An 18,939-nucleotide genomic window follows, 5' to 3' on the forward strand; every position below is an offset into this window, starting at 1 on the left:
AAAAGGAAGGATTAAGGTTAGACTTCACCTATAGTTTTGCTCCAGAAAACATATGCCGGCACAGATATAGGCCTCTGAAATCGGCCCTAATTTCAGTTCGAAATCTAACCCTCGAAGGTCGCTGTCTTCAACTAGTGAATAAGCACATTGAAAATAAGACTTGTGACTTCATTTTTACACTAAACGAGAGATAATAGAAAAATTTACTTGCAGCCGAGATTGAAAAACGGGAGTAGTTATCGTTGCTGTGTGCGAGGCTGCTAAAGATGCACGATTTTCCCGTTTTTCCGGGGGGGGGGGGGGGGGGGGCGCCGGGCGTGAATCCGCAGATTCAACTTTTCTAAATTTTAGGAAAACGAAAGAGCGATGGAACTTTTGATTGTGATTTTTGAAAATAGTTCACCAAAGGAAACATTTAGGTGAAATAAAATGAAATCTGAAATTTCCTCTTTGTCGTGGGATTTTTGATATTTGCAGTCAGTACCTCTCAGTCGTTTTGAGATGAGCCAAAAATCCAGTCCACATTTGATTTTCCCTGAGCTGTTTCTCCAGGCAAATCGTGTTTCATGTGGGTGTTGTTTCCTCCAAGAATCGACTAGACCATAGCTAAAAAGGTCCTCGATATATATAATTACAGCTTGTTTCTCACTGAATTTATCTGAGGCTGACAACGGGAAGTTAAAGTCTCCACCAATTAAAATTTTGACGGTTTGGCGGCAACGAATGGAATTGATCATCTTTTTAAGGACGGTGCCTACTATTGTTACTGCGCACACGTTCTGCGCATCTCGAGATACTCGGGTTTCCTATGGGTGGTGCCTGCTAATACAGGAATATTTTTGCGCGGTTTAAAACTATGCAGAGAAAGCAGAACTTAGCAAACGCTTTTGGAATCTTGAAAGAAAATTGGGGGTAACCATGCATTTTTCAGAGATAATTAAGCTTCAATTTAGGAAAAAATCCCATACATTGCTTCATATTTTAATTTGGCGCTTTTTAGAGATATAATTGCTTAATTATCTCTGAAAAATGCGTGGCTACCCCCAATTTTCGTTTTGGAATCCAATAGACCTTCCTAAGATCTGCTCTTCCCGCATAGTCATAAACCGCACAAAAATACTTCGATATTAGTAGGCACCGTCCTTAAAGACAGTAATTTGCTGGTTTTGGTCGTTTGGAGCGTAGAAGCGTACTTTGGAGTATAGAAGCATTCAATACCTCAGTATCGAATGGTAGGGAAATCAGTGATATTTCTCGCGAGTACCGACATCACCGGAATAATTGATATGGGCATAGTCCTTTCCCTAGTAAACTCTCACTGTAAATAAACAAAGGGAAAACTAACATGTTTTAACAAAACAATTTTAATTGCCCTTTTTTTGCCTTTAGATTACCGTATCATCTCGTTACTAATTGTACCCCATGTGAGTTGGCACAAATCTAAAAACTTTCAGCACGTATATAGTGCATGATGCAGCGACTAGCGCTGTACTTAACGTGATCTGTTAAAAAATCATCTTGAAACAAAACCATTGTTAGGTTGTGCAAACAATACAAAACTTCCTTTATGAACAATCAAGAACCGGAACAGCACAGCAACAGTAAAAAATTTTGAACTGAAACAGAACTACAGTAAATTCCGCTATCCCAAACAGAAAGCAGTTTCCACAGATTACTGTTTGAGCCCTGCAACCCTAATATTCTCTTCACTATTGTCACTTATTCCTTATGATAAAAGTTAGGAGAATTTGCTTGTGCATCAAGACATTTAATTTTTCCTGGCCATTTCCCTTATTTTCAATATCTGTGAGTCTTGAAATGTAAGGAGAATTAAGAAGCTGGTCACTGTTGAGGCTCAATGGGTTGAAGGAATATTTGCTGCTATAATAATCTCACTTTCTCAAAGGAATTCTTGACAGTTCTAAATCGCTAGAGACTACTGCATGTTGCAATCCGAAAGCTCACTAAGATATAATACACACACCTTGTTTCAGGGCAACTTTTGGACAACTGTAACCCAACAAATATAAAAATAATCTGAGTAACTCATACAAAAAAAAACTACTTGACTTAATTCTTCGCTTCCATGTTAGGCTATCTCTCTTTAATAGGGTTTGTATAGAGCTCTGTTTAAGTCATACTTAAAAAGTGAACTACATGTATGATTGGCAAAATTCCGGAAGGTTGTGGATCTCTGTATTTTATAATGTGTTTACTTTCGTTTAAGATTCTGCACAACCCTAGATTAAGCTTAATCTAAATTAAGCCTAAATCAGGCTTATACTCTACCATAAATCTACATCACAAGTGACCAGCATTTCAAATATATGAATAATTCGAAATGGCAAAGGAAAAGTGAAATTCTAATTGGCAACACTCTAAACATCATTGAAACCTCTGTGGTTTAAATTGAACTTTCAAAGTTTTGTATCTAACAAACAGTGAAGTTCTTGAAACTAACCTTTAATTCTGTTACCTCAATACAAATATTTGTCATACTTGTCACGTGTGTTGTAGGAAAAGCTTTACATGTAAATTGTCTGTAAGATCTTGAATATATCTCTATTTCTCTTACAATGACACAGTCTTCCTGAGTGTAAATCTCACGGCGTTGATGGTGCCAAAAGGCCGTGAAAGTTGCGATGAAGTAGGTGGTGTTCCAGCCAAGTCATCCTACAATAACGAAGAAGACGACGGAAATTAATCTGTATCAAAATGATACATTTACAAGGTTGGTTTGGTGACGGAGAGGCCTGAACTGGAAGCCTTAAAATGTAGCAATACGGTTTAGTTTGTGCTATGGGAAGATGTTAGAATTACAGTGACTTAATTAAACTAAAAAAAAAAACTTACAGGTTGTGGGTCAGTGGAGCTTTGAGAATCATAATGACAACTCGTCCTGCAGTTATCAAAATGTGCTTGAGGAACCATGTCCATTTTATCCAAGCTTTCTTTGATCTTTTGAAGCATTTCATACTTCTCACGACCTTTAACCTAACCAGACAAAAAAAGAGTACTTACTGATCGATGACTGCAAAAACACCAGTCCCATTTTTTTATAAAGGAACGTGAATACCAGTGATCAAATAAACCAACCTGTATAGTGAATATTTCTTCATCCTGTGCCTTCAGTTTCTTGAGGGTGTTTTTATCTAGTATTATTTGTTGCACCTCAAACCCCGAAGACATGCATCTATGTGCTGAAAGATGAGGAAAAGGAAGCTTACAATGGGTTATTTTATTACATATAAAAAAATCGACTGGAACCAAATGAACAAAATCTAATGGTTTGAGTTACTTAATGTTAAGTGTGCTTGATAATTGTTGTTAATTGTTATTATAATTATTTATGGGCGAAACATTCAGTGTTCCGCAATATCCAGAAATGTTCATTAGCCAGTATCCAATAGAAAAATGCATCGACCACCCAAATCAGTTGCCAGCAATTTCTGTAATGATGACACCATTTTCTTTTGCTAACTCGGTGTTCAAGGGTGTGGCTTTATGCAAGAAAAAAATATTAAGCAAAGCTAATAAAATTAATCAGCCTCACTGGTTAAATTTGGATAACTAAGGCTAGCTTAAAAGCAAATCTTTGCTCTCTAGTAAACTTTCAGCCTATGGTAACAAGCTGCCTTGAAATTTGCAGCTATTAGCTGTTTGATTTTTCCACATAAACAGGAAGCATCACTGAAGTCACTTTCACGTTATGTGTATAGAAATCTTACTTAAGCAGAGGATTCATGAGTAATTGTGTTCGATGCAGAAAGAAAGCACTCCTGATACAGTTGTAGTCAAGACTGTATGGGATAACATTGATTACAGTGAATGAATACATCTTGAGATGCATGTCCCACAGATTTGTAGGGGTGGATGACATTGTCACCAACTTTGCTTGCAAAGGAAAGAGAGCATGAACACACTCCCTAATCTGTGATTATAGATAGTTAATATAACGAACTGATTTTCTTACTCACATCTTTTCTTAGTAAGTTTTGGTACTGTCATGCTACTGGTTTCATCTGCACCTGCTGATGTTGATGGCTCCTCAGGGTGATATTGAGGCACTGGAGACGCCTGAGGGGTCGGGGGCGGGGTAGCATTTGGTGTAGATGTACCAAGTGGCTGTGCGGCTTGAAGGTCTATGTTTGTAGGTACCACATCATTTGGTGGTCGCTTCTTTGATTCTTCTTTGTTCCTGTCCCTTCCAGGACATGCACATATGCGTACATTTTGAACTTTTCGTCCCACTACTTGATTCCTGAAAGTAAGATAAGTAAGAATTACTAAAGACGGCAATAGTCACACTGCACTAAATTGATAGGACGAACATGAAAACAACGCAAGTAGCCTATAAGTTATAGTACCATGGATTAGAAGCCTAATTCTGTTTTCATTTTGTTCAGAGTGTCACTTGACTTAAGCACTGGCACTCATGCCATTCTACATGTATCTAATACCAAACCCAGTTTTGGACAAATAAAGAACAAAAAAAAAGAAAAAAAGAAATAACAGCTAGAACACTTAAACGGTATGCTTTGTTTGTTTTCAAATACACAAAAAATTGTACTATACATTGAACAACATGCACGTGCATGTAAACTCTCACCCATATTCCAACATAAAAATTGCCAGGATGGGGCGCCTTTTCATTCCAGCACAGGAGTTTAAACACATGGGCTGCATCATTTCGGTTACAAAGTTTGTTCCAGCTACAGAAAAGAGCAAAAAAGAAAATATGAAACTGTTATAATGTAAGAGCTTTAATTCCATGAGTAGACATAATAAATGCATTAAATGGGAAAAAACCAAAGGAAAGTAAATTAATTTTATGGCTTTCAAGGTGTTTTACATACCTTGAGGCCTACCCAGTGGTATTTTCAAACTGTGCCTGCCAGTCTCAGGGCATGTCTCATAAACCGTTAATGGATTTTTACATCTAAGCAATTGCTTGGGTGCATGATGACCTGATAAAGAAAACAAAACCTGTTAAAACAACCTCTACATTTGACAGCAATGCTGGTCACACAAAGATGCCACTTTATAGAGAAAAATAATAAAATTATTTAATATATGGATATTTCTGACATTTGAGGGAGGGGACAATAAAATATTGAACAGCTGCATGACAGCATAACTTATGTCCAATTTTAGGAGGATTTTTGATTTTGCACAAAAGCCACTTTTAGTGTCCGAATTTTTGTGGCCAATTATCTGAGGAAGAAAGGTATGTTAATTATCATACAATAAATTATTATAACCACTACAGTAATTATATTATTAAATTTAAATCTCACCATCTTTTTCCCCGTTTATATGGTTTGGACATCTTTCCACGATTTCCAGAAAACTTTCTGGTTGTTTAAAGACGACAACGACCCTCACATAGAAACCTGGGGCATTATCTGGGAACACTGTAACAAAGGTTTAGCATTATGTGTGGTTCCAGAAAATATACATACCCACCACTCCCTCCTTCACCATGGATGGACAATGAAAATTCCAAGGGGGTGGGGGGGGGGGTTAATAGTCAGAAATTTCCGGGGGATTTGGGGGGTGTCCATTTGAAGAATTCTCCAGAGGGTAAGGAAATTCATGAAAAAATTGCAAAGTTGACACGAATTTTCAGTCCCCATTGCGGAAAAATAATTATTATCCAGGACAAAAGCAGCGCAACCGATGGCAGAAGTGGCGACTTTCCTCTGTTTGACAGGTATTTTTCGAAGTTGGACTTCGCAGGGCAATCAACCGGGGCGGGTTATTTGGATTTTTGGTTTCAATTTTTGTGTCAATATAAAAAACAAAGAAAATGTAAAAATTTACAGTCCATAAAGTACCTTAACCATTGATGAAACAGACAAGCTAGTAGGTTTAAACATTTTGCCAACAAATTTTATTGAAAATTTGTTACCGCTGTCTGGTACGGTGATGGCAAACAAAAAGGTTTACTGTAAATTGCTTGAACCCAGGAGTCATGTCATAAGTACATAAATTACGATCATCCAGGTGACATTGACTGTCACCTCAAACAGTCGTTCTCAGGGCTGTAGTCACCTGATGATCAAATTTACCTACTTATGGGAAGGTTCACATCAAAACTGAAAGGTAAGATTACGGTTCCTTTTTGCAATGGTAAAAAGATATCCAGGATTCTGGGGATTCTTTGGTTAATGAAATGACTTTTTTTGTTTGCAAACTGCTTTTGAAAGCCAGGCTTAGATGGCATTGGCTGAAATAAGGCACATGGCACATCAACATTATGCTAAACAAACCTTGCAGCTTCAATTGTATCGGTACAATGCTTTCCATTTTCATGAAAAGCTTATCAAGGTGCGGAGAGTATGTCCACTGTGCTGACTTGGTTGGAGGACTCTTCTCTTCCTCAAATCCAATATCAAATCCATATGATCCTGGAAAATCAGTATTGGCCAATATCAAGGGCAGTGGAATGGGTTGCTCTGGGGGAGGAGTAGGCATTGAGGATTGTTCTGGTAGGCAGGTATTATTGACGTCTGATTCCTGTTTGAACACCACTGGCTGATGACTGAATGGCATGGCTTCTGCCCTACACATGGATCTTGTTAAGCTTTGTTCTGACATAAAAGGTGGAAACCCAACCTGCTGATACGAAACAGATAATTTTTAGCACAGTAAATTTGCTGACGAAAGTGGTAAATTTTGCAAGTTAACAGCTCTTATAGAAAGCTAGTGAATGCACTTTTCTGATTAGAGTACATGTATAATTTAAAAATTGAAAAGGCCAATGGCATGGACTTTAACAGACAATTATTTTGATAGTAATACTAGCTGATACTACCGTGTAGCACAAAAAATTTACGGGAGTTTTATTTTGCGTATTGGCGATTTTTTGTTGTTTGCGGGAACAAATTTTTGCGGCTCGAGATGGCTGAAGTTTCTGCTAGGAACTAATTTTTGCGATTCTCTGTTCAAGCAACTGAACATTTAAATGGAAGAAACCTTAATATTTTCAACTTTTATTGTACGGTATGTTGAGTAACAGTTCACTCTACTTATATATTAGAGACATATGACTGTAATACCTTACTGCGCAAAGGGACTGAACAACAGCAAAATAAAACAAAAAGCCTACCCCCACCATGCACAACAAAACACTGTTTGATTAAAACGGTTTTACAGACTAGATACAGACTACCGTATGTATCTAAGTTCTGTTTACTTTCTCCAATGGAAAATCATGTTAACGTTCTTGTTCATGAGTCCAATGTATATTACCCCAGTGGCAGAGGTCTATTAAAAGTTGAGTTTTTAATTTGACTGAAGGGAGTTAATTTTTGCGGCGTTTTATTTTGCGGGTATTTTTTTGTGCGGGAACTAATTTTTGCGGATCGAGGTCAATCCGCAAAATCCGCAAAAATTAGAACCCGCAAAATTTTCATGCTACACGGTATACTGAGCAGAATTATTAGCATAACCATTAAAAGTTTAGTTCACCTTTAGGTTCATGATGCTTATACTCTCCAATTTCAGATCAATGTTTTCTGTAATCAAAAGCAGCTTAGTTTAGTGTTTGGTAATATTGTTCAGGGTATAAACAGTGTTCCAGATAACTTTCAAAGCTAGAGAGTCAATGAAGAATCGAGGGGGGGGGGGTGGGTAATAGGACTGGGTTTCTCTAAATCCTCTGAAGTTTACCATTCGTCAAATTGCCAGGTCAGGAAACCAGCTTTCCTAGGGTTTTGACCTGAGACCCAGGGCTTTGTTATCTGGAACACTGTATAAAATAGTGCAGAACACCAAAACTGCAATTATAATTATTATAAATGTTAAAGCTGCAATTATGCAAGCAATGATAAGGACTATAAAGAAACGTGCCCTTGATAGATAATTCCAAGAAAATGGAAGAGCTACATGTTTCAAGTTCAGCAAGATAATAATTCCAAGAAAAAAGTGAAGTGGGACGTATGCATAGAACTTGATGCCCAGGGTAAGTTGTAAATGAACCCTGGCTGCGACCACCCTAAGTGACAGCTAAGTAGCTTGGTGTGTGATTTTCTGAAAGGCTTCTGAGTGAAGTGTTCAAGTGAATGAAAACACTACTTGACTGTCCAACAACCAGAAGTCAATGAAAACTCCCAAGTGTTGGGAAACATGTAGCAATAGAACAGGTAGACAAAACATCAGACTGACGCAATCTTGTCATTTACAAACAGTTTTCCAAGCAGCAAGGGTTCCCATTCCTGCTAAGGCAGTTTCAAGTAGAAAAGTTTTACTCTTACTTTTACTTAATAGCCATTTTGGCTAGTTAAAGTTATAGTAAAGCAGTACATTAGGTAAAAAACAAATGAAAATTATTTACGTGAATCAACTACTGGAAAGAAACTATAATTACAACAAAGGCTGTTAATAATGGATTTCATAGACTTCTGACTGCCTTAATTCAAACAAGAAGTTAAAACAGTTAAAAAAAAAAACAATTCACTTTTCCAAGTTTTCTTGTATGAAAGTGACAAATGCTAGAACCTGAATGAAAATTAAGTTTGTTTTAATTGAGTAGTAAAATCAGACCTGTTACTATAGCCACTGAGATAGAAAGTTAATCTCAACGTCCCTGAACATGGACGAGTTTTGTTATGTAATAAACACTCACAGATACATTGAAAACAATGAAATAATGCGTAGTGAGATTAAAAACATACCATGTAAATTACTGTCTGTAATCTGAACAACTGTGGGTGCCATTTGGCACTCTGTCTGAATTCTGAAAATAGACATTTGCAATCACATCAGTCTACATTGTTCATCTACTGCAAATATTTAATTATGAGTGTGTGTGAACTTTGCTCAACTGAATCTGATGGATATCCTGATATGGCTATCAAAAAATTATTTGTAGCAATTTTTGTCTTCTTTTCAGTTCATTGAAAACATTAAATAATAACTTATTTCCTGTTTTATCAAAAACAGTGCAAAGGGGACACCTGGAGATGCACTGTAGTCAGGTAGTGACATCAAACTGGGAAGCTAGCCATCCTACTTACATAAATTTTTGTTCCCAGTATGACATATCAGTCTGACTATCCCCAGGTTTGCCTTTTGCGCAGTTCTTATAGTGACCTGAAGCAAAATTTCACCTTTTTAGCCAGTTGAAAAGCGAAGTTGAAACATTGCTCCGTCTTCATAGAGAAATAAGTTACAATACATTACAATTTAGACTGAAATACATGTATTCTCTTAGTTGATGAAAGGGTAGAAACCTATAATCTTCCATAATGTATTTCAACAAGCATGAATAAGGTGTATTTAAGTGTACAGTATGACTTGAGATTATTTCAGAGTTGAAACTGAAGATCGCAAACTTCCAAATTCAAGTTCCACCACAGGTAGACCACCCTCTATTTGTGTGGTGTAATTGCTGTTTGCAACTTGAGACGTTATACTCATGCTAGTGTCATGATAGCTAGGATGAAATTTTAGTGGATCAAAGTACGTGGCCTTTTACCTTTATGTTGAAATAAAGACTTTCAAGGAAATGTTGATTGAGATAGGCGTGGTGTTTTTTTGCCATTCCAGGCCTTTATAGTCAGCAACCAAAGGAATACTAAACATTCGGTCCATTTTTCCATTTTAAATCAGCCAATCAACGCTTTGGGACTGTCAGGTAGGGTTATTGAAACCCAATGGTCACAAACTACACTTGACAACTAAGAATTTGTGAACACCATGTAGGAATAAAATGTGACCTGAAAGGTAACATTGTTCGCATAGGCTCGAAAACTACATTGTATTTAACAAGCAAGCCAATAAAAGGCTTACACTGTAACAGATTGGAGGCCATGTGTATTCTAGGAATTTAATAAATTTAATAGCATATTGGTAAAATAATTATAAACAAACCCATGTGCAGAAAAAAAAAATACGCAACTAAGGAGTCAAAGAAACAGCACTACTTAATGGTCTAGAATAGTAAGAATTTCTGATTAATTTTAAAAAATTCCAAATTAAAAATTTCACCCAAAAACAAACCTGAAGATAAAAAAAATTCAATGAAATTTGATCCTTCCGTAACATAAGCAAATTTTCTCCACTTACGCTTGTTTGCTTAAACACAAGATTCTGTCACGTTTCTGATTCATCAACGAAAATAGAATAAGGCAAGTTGATGAAATATTTGACCTTCGTAAAACATGGGCGAATTTCTGCTGCTATAGTTGCGAGAACATGTGTTTGTTTACACATAAGATTACACCAAGTTGTCAATATTTGTCACGTTTCATCAATTAAAATAGAAATACACACAAATAGCTTTCCTAAATGAAAAATTTACTTATAGATAGTCTTTTAACAGGCCTAAGAAGCAAAAGCGTATAATTTTTGCCACGAGGCACAACCTGCAAGTGATTTGAAGTCAATTTTGAAGCGAATTTATCGGAGGACGTTTTTCAAACATTTTGCAAGAACTGTTCGGAATACAAAAAATTGGTCCATTAGGATACTATTTCAGTACAAATTCACAATCAAACCTGTTACTATCCACTTTGCCTTGAGAATGGTGTCAGGATGACGCCAAAACTTCGGCCATTAATTTTAATTTTCGCTTGCTTATGTTTCAAGAAATCATTATTGATCAAAACTTTAAACCTGTAATTATTTGTGTTGTATTCCTAGAAGCACTTGTACATTACCAAGAAAGTCTGTGGATTGAAAGTTGATTTGAGATCTGTGCGCTTATTGGGTTGACAAAACAACAAATCGAAGAGCTATTTCTTGGCTATAATTAATGCTTGATTTCCGCTGTTGAAACTGTCAAGCATTCCCTAAAAGTTCTTCTTTGGATTTATCATACCATTTCGAAAAGGTGCATTTTCCTTCCAAACATGTGAAAATATTGGAGAATTTTTAAGTTAACAACCACCGTCCGTGTGAAATTCTCTACATTACGATAATTCATTCACTGTGCATGCATGAAAGTTAAGAACCCACCAACCAAATGAAAACCCCATCATTGTGATAACTCGTTTATTGCACATGCACGCCTAGGTTGAACCTAGGTTGATTTGTATTTTCCTTTGTTAAGGTTGGGTAATTTACATCTGAAACAAAGGAAAATACAAATCAACCCAGGTAGAAATCATTTTAATTAACCTGGGATTCATTTTAACCTACAACATGCATTCCTGTACCTGTGGATCTCCTGTTGGGTCAACATTTCCTCAAAGACTGCATTTAAAGTCTCTTGACTTAACATCAGCTTTAATGAGCTGTTTGAGGTTTGAGACATGTCTGAAATGAATCAAGACCAAGTTAAATTCTGCAAGAAAATTTAACAACAACATGAAAAGTGTGTAAATTGTACAGTACAAGAAAGTATCCATAATTACCTCTCAATGGAAGGTCCCTGGAAATTCCAGGGGGGAATGGAGTTAAATTTTCCCAAAGAGCTTTCAGGATCCAAGTCTGTGGAATTGAATGCAATAATAAATTAAAACATTTAAGCTGAAATACAGGCCTAAATGAAAAATTAAAATTCACCAGGAAAGCACTGAAAATCCACCTTATGACTATCAACAGGTTGAATGCTCTCAATGTTTCCTGGCATCTTATTCCACAACTCCCCTGTTCTGTGTACAAAGAGAGCTCAGACCTGCAGCTGAGCCGCACAAAAGGGTCTGTAACATTTGTTTCTACTATTACAATATGGGATGGGGCAAATCTATCCGTGCCGAACCAATTTTTTTGGGTACACGTACTTTTTTCATCCAAGCCCTACACTCATAATATATTTTTTCAATCAAACCCAACTTATTTTAATAAAAAAATTCCCTTCAACAATATGCCCTTTCCAAAAATAAGCCCCTCAAAAAAGTCCTTTGAATGAATATACCGGGGTATAAGCCTTGTATAATTCAAAATTTTATGTGAAGTCAATAGCGTGGCTCTCTTCCTATGCTATCCAATCAAGCTAAAAATGTAGCCTGTTTTAACCACTGCTGGCCAAGTTTCAAGGAATTTCAGGTAATGTGAAGTATCAATACTCCAAACCTCCAGGTATAAAAATAATTTATAGATATGGCCAATTTTAGGAAAAGGCCAAAATTAAATCGGACAAAGAACGCCGAATTATCGGTCTTGTTTATTCCAATACTAGATGTAACTATTTATAAACCTAAGCCTACATCCCGGTATCAGTCAACTCTTTTTAAGCTTTGAAACTTAATATTGCCATTGGCCTTGATGTATTTCGTACAGTGAAAACTAAATCCTTTGGTTTAAAATGAAACTGAAAAACTTGAAACGGAGGAGAGATTCACAGAATTTGTTTATCTCGATCATATGTTCTGTCAACTTCTGTGACCCCGAAAATGGCATGTCCGACTAAACGTCTTTCTTGCACGTTTCCAGCGCAACAAATCGCTGGATTCTACGATTGTTTCCAAGCCAGGCTCACCATAGATCACTACAAAGTGAAAGGCAGTACCTACCTAAAATCGACACGGGCAGCGTAACAATCTCTAGAACGAAGTGCTTACCTTCTCAAACACGCCCGCTCAAACTGCACCATCAGCATTAATATATGTTACGCGGGAAAAATGGAGCGAACCAATCAGCGATGCGATAACATCAAACAATTCCATTCTACTAATAAAAAAAATCCAAACATCGAAGAAATTTTTCCACGTTGTCAACGGTTCATGTCAAACAAGGCTATGCCTGGACAATAACAATCGTATTTCCATTAGATTTGATTGATATCATGTCAAAGTCTGCTTTTGAATTTACCCTTACAAGAAAACCATGCCCAACCTCATTCCCAAGTTCTTTCCTCTTTTTTTTTTTTTTTGTTATTCGCCACCATATTTTGGTACAATATTAATTTACGGAAATTTGTTAAAGTATGGTAGGAAAGCCCAAAGAAACCATCAGGCTTATACAATATGGGTGTCCCATCCTAAATTACTAAATAATTTAACTGAACGTCAAAAGCAGAGCAACAATAATCATTCTCGTCCCCAGAACAACCTGTTATTGTTAAATACATCTCAGATCTAGTAACAACTCTGTTTGATATTGAAACACATTTTTTCATCACTTACTAGGAGATAACGTTTGACCTTTCCAGCCGGCTGCAAGCTGTTAACGATTCTGACTAAAGTGTTATCTAATGAAAAAAAAAATTACGACTTCAGGCGGACCAACGCAGCTCTACGTGTTGAGTAAGTCTGCTTGAGATAAGAAAAGATAAAAGAGTTTAAAGTTACTTGTTTCTCATGATAGTCCCCATAATAATGGTCCGGTTTTTCGTGATGTGCCGCGGTTATCTGTACTCCAGCTCCAAAGTGTTTTGGCAAGCCCAGACTGTTTTGGATTTTTTTCATTCAATTGTTGGTGACGAATTAGCTCTAGTATAATAAGCAAAGGAATTTTCTTGAGAGTTCAGTTACATCAAGAACTCAGGGTATAAGCGGAACTAAAATGTAGCTGTCTAAAGGTAAGCTATGTAAGTCATTTTGTTCTTAAGGTGTTAATTTTTTTTTTCTGTGAGGCATTTCCCTCAGGCGGTGTTGGAGAAGAAGTAAACCTTAACTTGGTCCCCACAGTTTGAAGACTGGAAATTGTTTGTCGCGCAGTGAAAATGTATTGCTCTCATTAATCGCGTTAAATTAATGTGATAAAGTTAAACTATCGAGCCTTTACAAGAGAAAAAAAGGAGCTTAAATGCAGCTAGTTCAGGTCGTTTTGATCAGTCGAATTACATGAATCCGGATAAAATGGTGACGTTTTTGCGAGCTTACTCATTATTCTTAACTGAACCATGAAAGTATAAGGTGTAGTGATCAAAATCGGCGATAGATAATGGCAGAAAAGCTATAAGTTTAAGCCCAAGGCCAAGATAAGATTTTTGTTCGAAAAGGCTATTTCGACTCATAAACTGAGGTGTAGCCGATGAAAATTTACAGAGGTGTTGTTCCTCACTGATCAGAGTCCCCAGAAGTTGGGTATTTCAAAATAGGACATAAGGCCAATTTTGAAGCGAAAATGTGGGTCACACTGTTGGTCAAATAATGGACTTGGGCGATAAGGCTTTGCTAGAGACAGCTTAGTAAGGCATTTTGATCGAGTCTTGTGGCAGAGAGATAGCAACTGATTCGACAGTGACAAATTGGCGGGAAATTAACAAGCAAAGGAAAAAACAGCAACAATTGGCCCAAAGTCAAGGCAGCCTAATTAAAATGTTCATTGATGCAATTTAAATATGAAATTCAGGTGATGAATCCTTGCTGCAACTGAGGGCTAAGCTGTTGGTGTCAATGGAATCCAAGGGGTAATATTTTGTGGACATAGCGCTGTAATTATTCAGAGGGTCTGAAAACAAAATTTCCCGCGCAATCCAGTACCCGTTTACTTTGGTCAGAGTTGCCTTCAGATGAAATTTACCGTGTTGTTTGTGCCGACGAAAATCGATTCTTTCAATTTGAGAGAACTCATGAAGAAAAACTGGATTTCTTTTCTCAGTGAGGATTTCTATAATATTTAGTGCAAGACAATAACATGTCTGCATGTTGTTTAGTTCAGTTGTTACTTTCGCTGTACTGCAATTAATTTGACCTCAGGCTAGACCCACATGCTCTCAGAATACAAAACGTCTCGCGAACTGACATTATTTTTTCAGTCGTACGAATTTTTCTGATTTGTAACCTTGCTGAGAAGGACGCTTTGAAATGTGTTTTAAACCAATACAGGATTTAATCGAAATAAGACCTAGATGCGAAAATAGTCCCCATCTCCTCTGTATAACTTAACAGGATGTGCTGTACAAAAGTTACTGACTTAGTTGACTGTTTCCATCAGTCCAGTTAGAAATTCGAGAAAACTGTTGAGACGAAAAACCGTATTTAATTTTTTCTCGAGGGCCCCATAATGTTAAGTGCATGGTGACAGAGAAGGCTGGCGCCAACTAGATGTTTTTTGTTTTGCTTTTTCGAGTTCGTGAGGAATTTTGTTTTTAGTCATTACCAGACTCATTATAGGAAGGAAGCTAAGCAGTCAACGTTTTTGAGTTAAGTGCCATCTAATGAAAAACAAATTTGCGAGTTGAGGGGACCAACGCAGCTGTACGTTACGTGTTGAGTAAGTCTGCTTGAGTCCTGAGATAAGAAAAGATCAAAGGGTTTAAAGTTACTTGTTTCTCATGATAGTCCCCATAATAATGGTCCGGTTTTTCGTGATGCGCCGCGGTTATCTGTACTCCAGCTCCAAAGTGTTTTGGCAAGCCCAGACTGTTTTGGATTTTTTTCACTCAATTGTAACTCTAGTTTAATAAGCAAAGGAATTTTCTTGAGAGTTCAGTTACGTCAAGAACTCAGGGTATAAGCGGAACCAAAATGTAGCTGTCTAAAGGTAAGCTATGTAAGTCATTTTGTTCTTAAGGTGTTAAATTTTTTTTTTCTGTGAGGCATTTCCCTCAGGCGGTGTTGGAGAAGAAGTAAACCTTAACTTGGTCCCCACAGTTTCAAGACTGGAAATTGTTTGTCGCGCAGTGAAAGTGTAAATTAATCGCGTTAAATTGACGTGATAAAGTTAAACTATCGAGCCTTTACAAGAGAAAAAAAGGAGCTTAGTTTAAAAAAAAATGCAGCTAGTTCAGGTCGTTTTGATCAGTCGAATTACATGAATCCGGATAAAATGGTGACGTTTTTGCGAGCTTACTCATTATTCTTAACTGAACCATGAAAGTATAAGGTGTAGTGATCAAAATCGGCGATAGATAATGGCAGAAAAGCTATAAGTTTAAGCCCAAGGCCAAGATAAGATTTGTGTTCGAAAAGGCTATTTCGACTCATAAACTGAGGTGTAGCCGATGAAAATTTACAGAGGTGTTGTTCCTCACTGATCAGAGTCCCCAGAAGTTGGGTATTTCAAAATAGGACATAAGGCCAATTTTGAAGCGAAAATGTGGGTCACACTGTTGGTCAAATAATGGACTTGGGCGATAAGGCTTTGCTAGAGACAGCTCAGTAAGGCATTTTGATCGAGTCTTGTGGCAGAGAGATAGCAACTGATTCGACAGTGACAAATTGGCGGGAAATTAACAAGCAAAGGAAAAAACAGCAACAATTGGCCCAAAGTCAAGACAGCCTAATTAAAATGTTCATTGATGCAATTTAAATATGAAATTCAGGTGATGAATCCTTGCTGCAACTGAGGGCTAAGCTGTTGGTGTCAATGGAATCCAAGGGGTAATATTTTGTGGACATAGCGCTGTAATTATTCAGAGGGTCTGAAAACAAAATTTCCCGCGCAATCCAGTACCCGTTTACTTTGGTCAGAGTTGCCTTCAGATGAAATTTACCGTGTTGTTTGTGCCGACGAAAATCGATTCTTTCAATTTGAGAGAACTCATGAAGAAAAACTGGATTTCTTTTCTCAGTGAGGATTTCTATAATATTTAGTGCAAGACAATAACATGTCTGCATGTTGTTTAGTTCAGTTGTTACTTTCGCTGTACTGCAATTAATTTGACCTCAGGCTAGACTAGCCGGGGTCTCCACATGCTCTCAGAATACAAAACGTCTCGCGAACTGACATTATTTTTTCAGTCGTACGAATTTTTCTGATTTGTAACCTTGCTGAGAAGGACGCTTTGAAATGTGTTTTAAACCAATACAGGATTTAATCGAAATAAGACCTAGATGCGAAAATAGTCCCCATCTCCTCTGTATAACTTAACAGGATGTGCTGTACAAAAGTTACTGACTTAGTTGACTGTTTCCATCAGTCCAGTTAGAAATTCGAGAAAACTGTTGAGACGAAAAACCGTATTTAATTTTTTCTCGAGGGCCCCATAATGTTAAGTGCATGGTGACAGAGAAGGCTAGCGCCAACTAGATGTTTTTTGTTTTGCTTTTTCGAGTTCGTGAGGAATTTTGTTTTTAGTCATTACCAGACTCATTATAGGAAGGAAGCTAAGCAGTCAACGTTTTTGAGTTAAGTGCCATCTAATGAAAAACAAATTTGCGAGTTGAGGGGACCAACGCAGCTGTACGTTACGTGTTGAGTAAGTCTGCTTGAGTCCTGAGATAAGAAAAGATCAAAGGGTTTAAAGTTACTTGTTTCTCATGATAGTCCCCATAATAATGGTCCGGTTTTTCGTGATGCGCCGCGGTTATCTGTACTCCAGCTCCAAAGTGTTTTGGCAAGCCCAGACTGTTTTGGATTTTTTTCACTCAATTGTTGGTGACGAATTAACTCTAGTTTAATAAGCAAAGGAATTTTCTTGAGAGTTCAGTTACGTCAAGAACTCAGGGTATAAGCGGAACCAAAATGTAGCTGTCAAAAGGTAAGCTATGTAAGTCATTTTGTTCTTAAGGTGTTAAATTTTTTTTTTCTGTGAGGCATTTCCCTCAGGCGGTGTTGGAGAAGAAGTAAACCTTAACTTGGTCCCCACAGTTTCAAGACTGGAAATTGTTTGTCGCGCAGTGAAAGTGTAAATTAATCGCGTTAAATTGACGTGATAAAGTTAAACTATCGAGCCTTTACAAGAGAAAAAAAGGAGCTTTGTTTAAAAAAAAATGCAGCTAGTTCAGGTCGTTTTGATCAGTCGAATTACATGAATCCGGATAAAATGGTGACGTTTTTGCGAGCTTACTCATTATTCTTAACTGAACCATGAAAGTATAAGGTGTAGTGATCAAAATCGGCGATAGATAATGGCAGAAAAGCTATAAGTTTAAGCCCAAGGCCAAGATAAGATTTGTGTTCGAAAAGGCTATTTCGACTCATAAACTGAGGTGTAGCCGATGAAAATTTACAGAGGTGTTGTTCCTCACTGATCAGAGTCCCCAGAAGTTGGGTATTTCAAAATAGGACATAAGGCCAATTTTGAAGCGAAAATGTGGGTCACACTGTTGGTCAAATAATGGACTTGGGCGATGAGGCTTTGCTAGAGACAGCTAAGGCATTTTGATCGAGTCTTGTGGCAGAGAGATAGCAACTGATTCGACAGTGACAAATTGGCGGGAAACTAACGAGCAAAGGAGAAAAAAGCAACAATTGGCCCAAAGTCAAGGCAGCCTAATTAAAATGTTCATTGATGCATTTTAACTGAACCATGAAAGTATAAGGTGTAGTGATCAAAATCGGCAATAGATAATGGCAGAAAAGCTATAAGACTAAGCCCAAGGCCAAGATAAGATATATGTTCGAAAAGGCTATTTCGACTCATAAACTGAGGTGTAGCCGATGAAAATTTACAGAGGTGTTGTTCCTCACTGATCAGAGTCCCCAGAAGTTGGGTATTTCAAAATAGGACATAAGGCCAATTTTGAAGCGAAAATGTGGGTCACACTGTTGGTCAAATAATGGACTTGGGCGATAAGGCTTTGCTAGAGACAGCTCAGTAAGGCATTTTGATCGAGTCTTGTGGCAGAGAGATAGCAACTGATTCGACAGTGACAAATTGGCGGGAAATTAACAAGCAAAGGAAAAAACAGCAACAATTGGCCCAAAGTCAAGGCAGCCTAATTAAAATGTTCATTGATGCAATTTAAATATGAAATTCAGGTGATGAATCCTTGCTGCAACTGAGGGCTAAGCTGTTGGTGTCAATGGAATCCAAGGGGTAATATTTTGTGGACATAGCGCTGTAATTATTCAGAGGGTCTGAAAACAAAATTTCCCGCGCAATCCAGTAACCGTTTACTTTGGTCAGAGTTGCCTTCAGATGAAATTTACCGTGTTGTTTGTGCCGACGAAAATCGATTCTTTCAATTTGAGAGAACTCATGAAGAAAAACTGGATTTCTTTTCTCAGTGAGGATTTCTATAATATTTAGTGCAAGACAATAACATGTCTGCATGTTGTTTAGTTCAGTTGTTACTTTCGCTGTACTGCAATTAATTTGACCTCAGGCTAGACTAGCCGGGGTCTCCACATGCTCTCAGAATACAAAACGTCTCGCGA

General features: G+C 37.4%; 1 protein-coding gene across 6 annotated transcripts; it reads right to left on the reverse strand.

Annotated features, from left to right (window-relative positions):
- Window positions 1–1,346: 1,346 nt before the first annotated feature.
- LOC146466768 (cellular tumor antigen p53-like) lies at window positions 1,347–13,464 on the reverse strand. Of its 6 annotated transcripts, none has more exons than XM_085126609.1 (13): window positions 12,510–13,464; window positions 11,361–11,436; window positions 11,163–11,262; window positions 8,679–8,740; window positions 7,474–7,520; window positions 6,273–6,621; window positions 5,298–5,414; window positions 4,857–4,967; window positions 4,610–4,712; window positions 3,978–4,261; window positions 3,097–3,200; window positions 2,854–2,994; window positions 1,347–2,673 (listed from the first exon to the last, which is right to left on the reverse strand). In XM_085126609.1, the coding sequence occupies exons 3-13, from the start codon at window positions 11,258–11,260 to the stop codon at window positions 2,572–2,574; spliced, it is 1,518 nt and encodes a 505-aa protein (XP_084982735.1). In that variant the 5' UTR covers window positions 11,261–11,262; window positions 11,361–11,436; window positions 12,510–13,464; the 3' UTR covers window positions 1,347–2,571. The 6 variants fall into 6 exon arrangements, with proteins under 6 accessions (XP_084982735.1, XP_084982734.1, XP_084982736.1 ...); XM_085126608.1 differs by having other exon boundaries at window positions 12,462–13,464; XM_085126610.1 differs by lacking the exon at window positions 12,510–13,464 and having other exon boundaries at window positions 6,273–6,618; window positions 11,361–12,453.
- Between the last annotated feature and the right edge of the window lie 5,475 nt (window positions 13,465–18,939).

The sequence above is a fragment of the Pavona decussata genome, unplaced genomic scaffold (assembly GCF_977016875.1).
Source record: "Pavona decussata unplaced genomic scaffold, jaPavDecu1.1 SCAFFOLD_140, whole genome shotgun sequence".
Taxonomy (NCBI): Eukaryota; Metazoa; Cnidaria; class Anthozoa; order Scleractinia; family Agariciidae; genus Pavona; species Pavona decussata.

Excerpts from the sequence above, each read along its gene's own strand:
- LOC146466768 (XM_085126609.1), bottom strand. The coding sequence starts at position 11,260 with ATGTCTCAAACCTCAAACAGCTCATTAAAGCTGATGTTAAGTCAAGAG. Across the intron at positions 8,741-11,162 it reads ACCCAACAGGAGATCCACAG|AATTCAGACAGAGTGCCAAA; the intron begins GTACAGGAATGC and ends GTCTATTTTCAG. Across the intron at positions 4,262-4,609 it reads ATTTTTATGTTGGAATATGG|GAATCAAGTAGTGGGACGAA; the intron begins GTGAGAGTTTAC and ends TCTTACTTTCAG.